The sequence below is a fragment of the Drosophila arizonae genome, chromosome 2 (genome assembly GCF_054131065.1).
Source record: "Drosophila arizonae isolate 15081-1271.41 chromosome 2, UAZ_ARI_1.0, whole genome shotgun sequence".
Classification (NCBI taxonomy): Eukaryota; Metazoa; Arthropoda; class Insecta; order Diptera; family Drosophilidae; genus Drosophila; species Drosophila arizonae.
In genome coordinates this window covers 33,532,763-33,545,672 of record NC_142922.1, presented here as the reverse complement: position 1 = coordinate 33,545,672, position 12,910 = coordinate 33,532,763, and the positions used below count along the sequence as shown (strand labels likewise).

At 36.0% G+C, this 12,910-nt stretch overlaps 1 protein-coding gene across 2 annotated transcripts; it reads right to left on the bottom strand.

Annotated features, from left to right (window-relative positions):
- Positions 1–6,852: 6,852 nt before the first annotated feature.
- On the bottom strand, positions 6,853–11,732 carry fd96Ca (forkhead domain 96Ca). 2 transcript variants are annotated; one of them, XM_089463206.1, is made up of 2 exons: positions 11,249–11,732; positions 6,853–11,172 (listed from the first exon to the last, which is right to left on the bottom strand). In XM_089463206.1, the coding sequence occupies exons 1-2, from the start codon at positions 11,252–11,254 to the stop codon at positions 9,985–9,987; spliced, it is 1,194 nt and encodes a 397-aa protein (XP_089319332.1). In that variant the 5' UTR covers positions 11,255–11,732; the 3' UTR covers positions 6,853–9,984. The 2 variants fall into 2 exon arrangements, with proteins under 2 accessions (XP_089319332.1, XP_089319333.1); XM_089463207.1 differs by having other exon boundaries at positions 6,853–11,732.
- Between the last annotated feature and the right edge of the window lie 1,178 nt (positions 11,733–12,910).

The window sequence follows — 12,910 nt, the reverse complement described above, 5'->3', positions numbered from 1 at the left end:
TAGCTGATATTAAGTCTTTTAATTATTATTAATATAAATAATTTCGCAAAAGTTGCAGATAATGTATATTAACTTACCGTTGCAGATATCACTCCAGAACTTTATGCGTGTGTGCGTAAAAATAAAAAAAATAAATAAAAAACAATTAAAAATGTGAACACATTAAGTTTCTGATAGATTCTTGTTATTGAGAACAGGAAAGAGTATACACATGTGAGAAGCGTATCCAAAGAAACAACGGCCTGTTTTTCTGAGTGGCGACGGAATGTCTTTCGGTTAAAGCAATTTGGTGAATAAGGCTGGTTATCGTTGACGGCTGCTTGGGTTCAACCGAGCAAGTAACTCATTGCTTCGCTAAGGTGTTGGGTTCAGCTATAAAAGTCAATTATTGTGGAGATATTATTCATGGAACGTTTGCGTTTCCTTTGCATCCGTACTTTTTTCATTCCTAATCAACATCAAACCTGCTAGTGAGACATACACTTAAAGCGGTTCTTATAGTTATCAGTTAATAATTAAATGCAAATCCTTTAGCCAAAAATACAGATTAGCGCTGAAAATCTGAAAGCTTCTTCAGAATAATAATCATAGGCTCAAAAATCGTCTCTTAAACTTCGGCCATACGGCAGCTGTTTCTTCAAATTATAATCGTCGTTTTTATGTGTGGGACATTTAATAATGCTTGTTAAAGATCCAAAAAATGTGTGTTAATCATTATAAAATACATATTTATGGTATATGTATTTACTACTTAGTGGTCCCAGCTTAGCTCTGTTTAGGATGATCTACATCTCCTAAATAATGTTAGACATAAGTAGCATAAGTCGCATATGTGAATTAAACCATTGGTAAATCAATTGGAAGGCAAGTAGTTAAATTGCTCTTTAAGTGTAGGAGATAGAATTTCCCCCAGTACGCGGGAACTTATGTATATCTGTTAAGCACTGCTAAGAAATTTAACTATTCTTAGATATTCACAATATGCCACATGTCCAAAGAAGCGTGAAATTAATTTTGCTTTATATTTTTTAGTGATAAACAATTTTCGCTATTTACTGCACTATCAACGATTGTTATCATGTTATTATCATGGGTCTCGGCCACAAGTGTACAAAATTTGTTCAAATGCACAATATAAGGAAATGAGTCTAACAGCATCTAACAAGGCTCGATCTCCAAAGCTGTGGAGTACCGTTGTGCAGTAGTTTTACCCGATTTTCCACGCACCCAATACGGTTAAATATATTAACTACATAAGTATTTATACCCTGAGCCCATTTCAATTGAAAATCAGGGTATACTGTTTTTGTTAAAATTTACGTAACAGGCGGAAGGTGGAATGTCAGACCCCATAAAGTATATATATTATTGATCAGGATGACGTACTGAGTCGTTTTAGAGTCCGTCCGTCCGTCTGTCCGTATGTGCAAGTCCGTCGATCACAGAAGATATTAAAGCTAGAGAGTTTAAATTTCTTTTTGGTTATAACTCACCCCATACCCTTATGCATGTGCTGTTTCTTGTGTAAGCAGAAAAACGCGACGATTTATTGATTTAAAAAAAGGGTTCAGGGGGTCTCGTAGTCGAGCAATCTTGAATAAAGCTTTCTTAATTTGTTTTATTTATTTTTGCTTGCTGTTAATGCGAATAAAAATGTTAAAATGCCAAGTATAAAATCTTTTCAAACTTGGCACCATTTGGACCGTGAATAAGTATTTTGTAGTCGCTAACGCCCTACTAATTATATCCTGAACCCATTGAAAATGTGAAGACCACATAAAGCATATATATTCTTGATCAAGGTGACGAGCTGAGTCGATTTGGCCCTGTCCGTCTGTCTGTCCGTATGTATGAACGCGTCGATTTCAGAAGATATAAGAGCTAGAGACTTCAAATTGTGTTTTTAAATGTCCGTATATACAGCGCGGATATCGAGCTTATCACCAAAAATCGATAACTCATCCCGGTATTTTTATCGATAAAAACCCGTACCGAGAACCAGTTATAAAATTATATCTCCTAAACCTTTAACGCTAGAGTCTCCAAATTTTAAATGTATGCATTTTATACAATTTCGGTTTTTGTAAGTGTGCGCGTACGTGTGTGCATATTTTGTTTCTTGTATATGAAGAAAAGAAACAAATAATTATTGAAATATCATTATTGAAATATCCGTTCTTGGAGGAGTGCAGTGGATTTCGTAGTCGATCAGTCAACGCGACTATGCATACATACCAGAGAAATACCATTTTCCAATTTTCCTCGACCTTAGTAGGCGTAACGAGTAAACCTTGACACTACCAAACGAAACACGTAAGAACGTTGCAGTCGGGCGTTACCAATTGCAGAACACTCATTCACATCCCATCAACAATTTAGTAGCTAAGTTTAGCTTTAATACTGTAGAAAGTGCAGTTTTTCTCTATTTGCCACGCCGTATGACACCTCATTTCTTATCAATTCTTAGAACGAGCTACTGGTAACCTAACTGCAAAATTTTTATACTTACGCTCCAAAAATGTCAACATTGCACGGTTTTTATACTCATTCACGAAAGTGAATTAGTATATTGGTTTTGTGCAATGTCCGTCCGTCTGTCCGTATGGACGCAATCTATTTCGGCGCTATTGAAGCCAGAGAAATTTGGAACATATACTCGTGTATATCTCCGATTTATAAAGTGTTAAAATTTTCCCGATCCGCCCACTAAGGGCGTGGCAAATCAGAAAATGCATTTTCCGATATGCCAGAAATCATAGTAATTGAAGAGCTAGAAACCTGAAATTTGGATTATAAATCCGTATCGACCACCCCAGATTACGAGTTATGGTGGATATATCTACGCCCATTGAGGGCGTGGCAAATCGGATAAAACTGTATCTCCAAAAGTTTTACAGCTAGAGCGTTAAAATTATGCACGTCAGCTAATGCTATGATTCTATAAAGTCAAGAGACAAAATTATAAGTCTACGCCCATTAGAGGCGTGTCAAATCGGACCTGAAGATATCGTGATTTTTTAGATTCTGCTATATTTTGGACAGTATTGATGCCAGAGACCTCAAATTTTGTATATATACTCGGGCTGATCACCCAAGAGCAAAAAGCTTTGTTGGATATATGTCCGCCCACTAGGGGCGTGGCAAATCGAAAAATGCATTTTCCGATCAACTAAATTGCTGATGGGATGTGAATGAGTATTCCGCAGTCGGTTACGCCCGACTGCAACGTTCTTACTTGTAATACCTTGATGATTTTCGATGGGAAATCAGGGTACAATGGTTTTGTTGAAATGTATGTAATAGGCAGAAGGAGGCGTAGCAGACCACATAAAGTATATACAGTAGAATCCGGTTATAGCGACACTCAAGGGACCGTCGATTTTACGTCGCTATACCCGGAGGACGCTTTAACCAAAAAGAGTAAAAAATATATATATTTTTTTTTTTCATTTTTTTTTAAGGTTGCCATTTTCGTAATAGCTTTTACTATAAAACAATTTAAATTTTTTATCAAAGCAACCATTTTTTATAAACTTATGTCAATAACATGGTTTCGAATTTTTGTGACATCGGCATTGTACTTTGTCTGTCTTTGCTGTCTTAGCAGCATTTGTGGCGTTGCTATGCACACAAGCAAGGGTACTGATTTTTTTTATAACGTCGTAATAACCGGTGATTGACTCAAAAATATGAAAAAAAATCGTCGGCATAAGCGGATTGTCGCTAAAAGCGGAGACATACTAAGCGGAGGCTCTTTCATATGTTTGCATGGGGACCAACCAAGACATCGAATTTTCGTCGACATGACCGGTTGGACGCTTTAAGCGATGTCGTTATAACCGGATTCTACTGTATATTATTGATCAGGGCGACGAGTCAATTTGGCCCTATCCGTCTGTCTGTCTGTCCGCCCATCTGTCCGTCTGTCCGTATGTATGAACGCGTCGATTTCAGGAGATATTAGAGCTAGAGAAAATAAAATTTTTTTGTTAATGTCCGGATATCGAGTTTATCACTAGAAATCGATAACTCATCCCAATCTTTGTTATCGATAAAAAACCTTATCGAAAATCAGTTATAAAATTATATCTTCTACATCTTTAGAGCTACAGTCTCCAAATTTTGAATGTATATTGATATGCTTTCATTTTATACAATTTCGGTTTTTGTTGAAATTTACCCTCCACCCTAATTCACCCCTCACCCTCACAATTGTAAAAGGCGTATTTCAAATACTAGAGACTTGTGCTTTGGCAAGTGCACGCATATTATGGTTATAATTATGATCTTCTTTCATGAAGATCGTATGCCCACAAAAAAAGTTACTAAGCAATTATCTTGTGTAAGCAGAGAGACGCAAAAAATGATTGAAACAGCTATTGCTCGAAGGGTTCAGGGGATCTCGTAGTCGAGTAGTCTCGACTAGAGCTTTTTTACTTGTTTTAAATTTGGCAAATATTCAATAGAATATGTAGATCATATGCTGAAAGTTTCATTAAATTCCGTTAAGTCAATCGACGTAACAAAATAATAATATGTTTGGCCAATTAACAAAGCACATGCAGCAGCTACAACAGAAACATTCGTTGAATCACATCAGCAGCTAGTTTCGTTTAGTTTTGGTAGATGGCGCTGCAGCAGTGAATCTATTTGAGTTTTGCCAGCGCCACTAGCAGGAGTGGGGTGGCTTAGTGTGTTAGCTGCATGACGCTCGATCGAGAAGTCGCGGTTCGAATCCCGATCGATGCAACTGATGTTAATTTTTTTTTAATTGTTTCAAAATATTTTTATATTTTCATAAATGAGTTTTCTAATTAATTTATATTTTTAAATACACCGAAATTGAAATTTTAACTATACTTTATGTGCGTTTTTAATAGTTTGGTTATTCTAGCAGATTCTTAGAATCACATCAGCAGTTAGTTTCGTTTAGTTTTGGTAGATGGCGCTGCAGCAGTGAATCTATTTGAGTTTTGCCAGTGCAACTAACAGGAGTGAGGTGGCCTAGTGTGTTAGCTGCATGACGCTCGATCGAGAAGTTGTGGTTCGAATCCCGATCGGTGCAACTGATGTTAACTTTTTTAATTGTTTCAAAATATTTTTATATTTTATTAAATGAGTTTGGTATTTTATTTATATTTTTAAATACATCGAAATTGAAATTTCAGCCATACTAAATGGGCATTTTTATTTGTTGGGTTCAGGGTAGTATCTAGTCGAGCACTCTCGACTAGAGTTTTCTTACTTGTTTTTTCATTAATTTTTATTATCTATATATATAAAAGAAAGTTGTGTAAAAGTGAAGACTGCTCATAACTTGATTTGGGCTGAACCAATTTTCATGGTTTTTGATTTGTTGGATTTGTCTCCGCAACGAGTTTAGTATAGGGTCTTAAAAATACTGAAAAAATTTGCCGAATACTTGAAAAACGCGGTTTTTTCCCCAAATGTTCAAATTTTTTTTATACCCAGTAGGCTTGGTAACAGTGACAGTTTTGACAATAGTGTAGAAGTAAATAAACAAATGTAGTCAGTCAGTCTACGGTCTCCTGACCTCGAGCAGACCTGACTATTCAAAAAAAAAAAAAAAAACAAGTAAGAAAGCTCCAGTCGAGACTGCTCGACTAGGAGATACCCTAAACCCTCCAAGCTGATATTCTATTCATTCTGCACTTCTTTTATGCACACATACATACACATGCATCCACACGCACACATAAGCCTGCGCTCTGCTAACTGCGCAGTAAGCAGCGACTGCGCTTGGGCTGCGCTGCAGTGTGGGCAATATTATGAGAATTTATTTGTTGAATAACTTTTGTAGACGTACGATCTTCATGAAACTTTTAGAGCGTAATCATATGGTAAATATGTGTGCACATTCCAAAGCCCAAGTCTCTAGTACTTGAAATGCGTTTTTTACAAATTGGGGGAGAAGGGGGCGTGGTATCCAAAATCTGTAAATTACAAAATCTTTGTATCGATTACCTTTATATACAACGCAATTTGAAGACTCCATCTCTAAAAATGTTCAAATTAGGCTAAAAAAACAAAATCAATTTTTCGATTATTCTCGATAAAAAAGTTATCGGACGAATTATCGAAAAAATAAAGCAAACTCGTACTGCGTATGGTACTCACGAGTATGCATGCCAAATTTCAGCTCTCTAGCTCTTATAACTTCTGAGATCGACGCACTCATACGGACGGACGGACGGACGGACGGACGGACGGACGGACGGACAGACGGACAGGGCTATATCGACTCAGCTCGTCGCGCTGATCAAGAATATATATACTTTGTGGGGTCTGCCACGCCTCCTTCTGCCCGTTACATACTTTTTCACAAAACCATTATACCCTGATTTCCCATTTTCAATGGGTTCAGGGTATAAAAAAAAAAAAAAAAAAAAAAAAAAATTTTCAAATCAAAAGGAAAAATATTTCAAATCAAAAATCTGCAAAAAATCAAAAGATTAAAACCTGACTGTTCAAAAAATAAATAAAAAATTAAAAATTCGAAATTAAAAAAAAAAGGTAATTATTAAAAAGTGTATTTTTGGCTTTTTATATTTTCGGACTTTTAAACTTTATAAATATTTCAAATCAAAAATCTGCAAAAATTAAAAAAAAAATCAAAAGATTAAAACCTAACAATCAAAAATAAATAAAAAATTCAAAATTCAAAATTCGAAATTAAAAAAAAAAAAAGTTAATTATTAAAAATTGTATTTTTGGACTTTTACAAAAGCTAAATATCTCGAAAGTTCAGGTATTTGTTTGTCTCAAACATAAATTTGTGTAAATTATTTATATTTATATTTCTCGATTGTTTTATATGGTTTTGTGCGAGGGCAGTATTACTATTAATAAAAATGCCGCGTCCTAGAAGATCTAATCTTTCCCGGCGGACCCATAATGCAATTAGGCAACGGAATAGCGCGAGTCAATTATCTGACGAAGAGCGAGAAATCGCCCGAGAAAGGCTCCGCGTTAGTACCCAGGGAAGAAGGGCCTTAATTCGTGCTTCTCAAAGAGAGGCAGCCCGTGAAATGGCAATAAGAAATGGTTCAAGGATTGATTTGAATCGAGCAGCGTTTCGATATGATTGCACCATTGATTACAGCTTGAATCGTTTAGTTTGCATTGGTCCAATGGACGTTGTTTGCTAGCATTGTGGCGCATTGAAGTTTGCTGGTGAAACGCCCGGTTTGTGCTGCCTTAGTGGTAAAGTGACATTGCCATTAGCGGTCACCATAGCCATTGCGTTCCCTGCTTTATGGCGAAACACTAGAATCACGACATTTTCTAGCGAACACTCAAAAATACAATGCCTGTTTCGAAATGACATAATTTGGGGCGGAAAATATTGGAGACGCGGATATTTAAGGTAATTTACGTTAAAAATTTTATTTTCTATGACTGCCAAAAAAAAATTTTGAATAATGTAGTTTGTTAGATTTCTGTAAATAGTGTTTGTAAATATAACTATAACTATGGCTTTGAATTTAAAGATTCAAGGCCAGATTTGCCATCGCATTGGATCATTGCAACCTATTGAAGATGCACAGCAAAAATTCTTGCAAATATACTTCATGGGCAATATGGAAGAACAACTTGACCGGCGTCAAGAAATGAACACAGCTATGAAAAGAGCAATTCTCCATGATTTGCATGCTTAGAAATTTAAACCAACCAAAACTGTGCAATGGAACGCGTTTGGTGATAAGAAAACTGATGAGCAATGTGATTCACGCGTTGATACTCAAAGGAAAATTTAAAGATGAAGTTCTTATTCCTAGGATTCCGATGAGCTCAACAGATATGCCCTTTGAATTTAAACGAATTCAATTCCCGCTTCGTCTTGCCTTCGCCATGACGATCAACAAGTCACAGGGCCAATCTTTGACTATTTGTGGCCTCAATCTAGAAAATGCGTGTTTTTCTCATGGTCAATTGTACGTGGCATGCTCACGTGTTGGCAAACGATCCGCATTATTTGTTCTTGCACCCGACCAAAAAACGAAGAATGTCGTTTACAACAAGGTGCTTGAATGAAAATCCGATTAATAAATTTATCAGTGTATCCCAGCCTGAACAACATAGCTTTCAACAATTTTTTACCTAGAAATAATATAGAGGGCAATGCAACGTTTGCCGGGCCAGCTAGTACTTTATAAAACTATAACATTTTTATAACATTCACTTTCGGGAATGAGTATAAAAACACTATGCAAATAAATAAGAAGGCTCCAGTCGAGACTGCTCGACTAGGCGATACCCTGAATCCTCTAAGCTGATATTCTACTCAATCTGCACTTCCTTTATAGACACATGCATAGACACGCATGTGGATGCTTGTGGAGCACGTATGATCTCGCGCTCTGCTGACTCCGCAGTTAGCAGCGACAGTGCTTGGGCTGAACTGCGGTGTAGGCAATATTATGAGAATTTATTAGTTGATTAATTTCTTTTGTAGACGGACTTTCCTAAGCTCCTGGGCGAAGGGCGGGTGGTATCAAAAATCTGTAAATTACAAAATCGTTGTATTCATCAAATGTATATGCACAGTAAATCTGAATTCTTCAGGTCTAAAAGTGTTCAAATAGGGCTGAAAAAACAAAATCAATTTTTCGATTATTCTCGACAAAAAAGTTATCGGATGAGAAAATAAGATAAACTTTTACTGCGTATAGTACACCCGAGTACACATGCCAAATTTTAGCTCTCTAGTTTTATATCTTCTGAGATCGGCTTGCTCATACGGACGGACAGGGTTATATCGACTCAGCTCGTCGTCCTGATCAAGAATATATATGTATACTCTATGGGGTCTGCGATGATTCCTTCTGCCTGTTACATACTTTTCACAAAACCAGTATACCGTGATTTCCCATTTTCAATGGGAATTAAGTTCTTAGAACAGGGTAAATAAATAAAAGTATTCTAGTCCGTAGAGTTCAACTAGGAAATGTTATACCCAAGCACAATCAAAAACCGAAGTATATTGTGTTCTTTTGGAGGCCCAGAAGGGCTATGCAATAGTGCCCAAGATGAATATGGAATAAGGTAAAGAAATAATATGAAGAGCTATTTTTCATTATCCAATGCACTGTGTATATAAAAAATAAACTAAGGGTGTAATGTAATGTTTTATTTTTTGTTGTATACACATGTATTTCATAGAAATAAAGAGATATATATTTTATACTGTCTAGAGCACATATTTGTACACAACAATTACACTCACAATTTGTTATTTATTTTTACTATATATAAACTCTGAGCTTGATATCTGGAATATGTCCTAATGTATGAAAAACTAATATATCTACTAGCGGCATATTATTTAAAAGGATTATGTCGCAGTTATGTAGTCAGAAATATATCATTGTTTTCAACTTAAGATCACCAATTCAAAGTACATAATTCACGGTAACTTCAGAATGAGTCGGATGAGTAACTTACATAAACATAATCGGATCATTGAAAATACGAATTTTTATTTTGACTTTTACGACTACTTCTTTTGAATTTTCTCCTTGTTTATTAAATATTTCAATGCGATTTGACAAGCTTATGAACGTGTCTACGTTTACATAGAGCATAAGATAATATAATGTGAATATTTTTGGACATGATAATATTTATAATAATAATTTATGAAAATAATTCATCTACCTATATATATTTATATATATATATATATATACATTTTTTAATACTATATAAACTTGGATTTTCTAAAACAGAGAAAGAGAGATCCTAAAAAGAAAATGAAAATGATTTCGTACACATATACTCTTAATAGTTAATGAAATTAAACTCTCCATTCTTATGATTCCATGTTTGGAATAGGAGCTTATATTTTGTATTTGATAATTATGTAATTTGTATTATTAAAGGAACTATGATTATTTACATCAACAGTGTGGTGGCTCACATTTTTTTCTCTCATGTAAATACATTTATACTAGGAAATAACTTTTATATTGTTCGCATACCGGCGCTTATTCTATTTTGAGCTTCCGATCCACGGTATGCTTGCGGCGGTGGTATCATTGAAAAATTGTTACAATAACTACTACTAAGATTTCCAATTGGTGCGGACATCATCAATAGCGGATGAGCCATAGCCAAATCATAAGTCATTGTGTGAGCCCCTAACGACTGAACGCTGCTGGAATTCAGGCCAGATACGTTGACACCAGCAGCATAATGAATAAATGGTAAATGCGTAGAAGCTGTTATTGTGTGCAGAGGAGGTAGTGGGCGTTGGCGTTGATCTTCAGTACGAGTAGAGACAGTTGTTGGCAAACATTCAGTAGATGATCTTCGTGGGTAATCAGTTATTTTACTGTACGAATTTTCGCACTCCACCACATCTATATCAGCGCGATCGTCGTCATCCTCCTCCTCCTCGGATATTTGCTCTGGCTTATCGGGAGTAATTAGACTTTCTATTGTAAAAGACCGTTTTGGTCGATAGCTACTGATGCCCTCCATATCAAGGTTTGTTGACGAGCGTAGATTGCGCAGTGTCGCTTCGGCCAAATTTGTATTTTCGCCATCAGCTAATGAAATATGCCTGCATTGTGGGAACGTTGCATTATGTCCATGTGGTAATGAGCAATGCTGTGCCATAGTTGATGATAAACTAATAGGAGACTGTACCAAGCCCGTGGTAGACTCCATATTCAGAGTTGTACTATTTATGTCCAACGTCGGCACTTGTGGTATGGGGTTTCCGGATCGGGCGGTAAAGAAAAATCGATTGATATTTGCCAGTGCAGTCAATTCTTCATTCAGTAAATTTTTATCACTCTTATGCAACTTAAAACGTTTTCTTCGCCGCAGCAAACTACCGTTTTCAAACATATCAAATGCTTGTGGGTGTAGAGCCCAATAGGCGCCCTTTCCAGGTCTGTCTGGAAGTCGCGGGACTTTAATGAAGCAATCGTTAAAACTTAAATTGTGCCTCAGTGAGTTTTGCCAGCGTTGGGTATTTTTCCGATAGTATGGAAATCTGTCGGTTATAAATTTATATATATCGCTCAAAGGAAGCATTTTTTCCGGAGAGCTCCAAATAGCCATTGCTGTCAGCGATATATATGAATACGGAGGTTTCTGATCACCGTAGGACTCGCGTGAAGGCCTTGGCATTATTTCAATACTCTAAATTTTTCGTTATGATTAAAAAAAAAAAACCAATGCAGTCCCGTGTTAAATTGATTATTTCGAGTTTACAAACTTTCATTTGATGATGAACTCCATTGTTTAATTGAATCGCTTTTTAGACGGCAAACACAAAATAATCGAAGTATCGAAGTATACTGCAAGCACATTATCTTAGCTGCCAGACTTATTTGTAAGTAAACAGTCCGTTTTTGCGACGGCAGCAACGGTACGCGACCTCGCGTTAATAATCGTCTCAAAAATACTACGCTTCCGATAAGCTTCAGCAAAAGCACAACAACACAGAATGTAAAAGCGCTCTCCAATGTTTGACCGGTCTGGCGAATTACCATCTAAAGCTGAATACGAATACGTGAGCAGCAGTGGCAACTTTGCAGTGAGGTTGAAGCGAAGATAACGACAGACCCGAAGCAAAACAAACGAAGAACCCGACTCACATAAAACAAAATCACTCTTACAGCATACTAACAGACGGCGTGTCGGTTATTGTACTAAGTGAGCAATGCAGTACAACCAACCACAGTGAGCAATGCAATCAAAATATAATCACTCACATCATTGCCCCCGTGCTCTCTCCCAATCACCGCCATGCCGATGTATCATCCCTCTGAAACGGCGAAACTTCAAAGAGAGAGCCGAGAAAAGAGTCAGAGATTTACTAAACGAACCAAACCAGTTTGGCCAGACCACACTACGCCAATACTATGGCAAACAAGACGATATATAGTAGTGGGGAGTGTCTACAGACATGGCTTAGCGACTACAATAAACGACTACACACAAAAACAAAAAAGACCAGCCGCCCGGCAGCTGACGACCCAATATGAGCGCGAGGTGTTGAAAAAGAAAATTACATCCACTTTAGCGATTTACTGATTTTACGTTTTCATAATCTTGTTAGTTAATTTGGCTGGTTTGCATCGATTAGTTTTGAAGTTCTTCCAGTATTGTATTGAGCGTTGTACTCCACTCTTTTGCAAACAGCTATACCTATCCGTATATGTATGCTTTTACATACAGGCATATACACATATATATATATATATATATATATATATATATATATATATATATATATATATATATATATATATATACTATATATATATATATATATATATATATAAATTTAAATATTTACACGCCATTACTGTTTTATTATTTTCGATATGTATGTATGTCATACAAATGTAATCAATAATGTCCTATAAGAATTTTACCTACTTTTCTTCAATAAAACTATTTATGTAAATTTTTTTATGTATACGTAAATTTCTTTTACTTATAAATACAAACATATTCAATTTCTTGTTAATTTGAGTGTTAGTAAAGATAACAAGGTACTCATCATCCAAAGAAAAAAAAAACAAAAACAAAAACAAAAACAAAAAAAACATGACTACTGACCCAAGGAGTCAAAGAGTGTAACAAAATTGAGAGAACGAGTGTTGTTTGTCTATAAATGCTCTCAGACAGAGAGCGAAAAAAGTAGACAGAGAAAGCGAGACAGAGACACTGAGAGAACGAGATGAATAACACAATTGTGCACGACCGGCATATTGTGAACCTTTATATAAATTAAAAGAGGATGGCAATAGTTTGTCCAATATTGAAGCATTCATTGGTCGTGCTCGCTTCCTATTTGCTCAAAATAATGGGCTTCCGTGATTGGCCCATATTTGTTTTATCGGCGGGACTGAAATATTAAATTTATAGC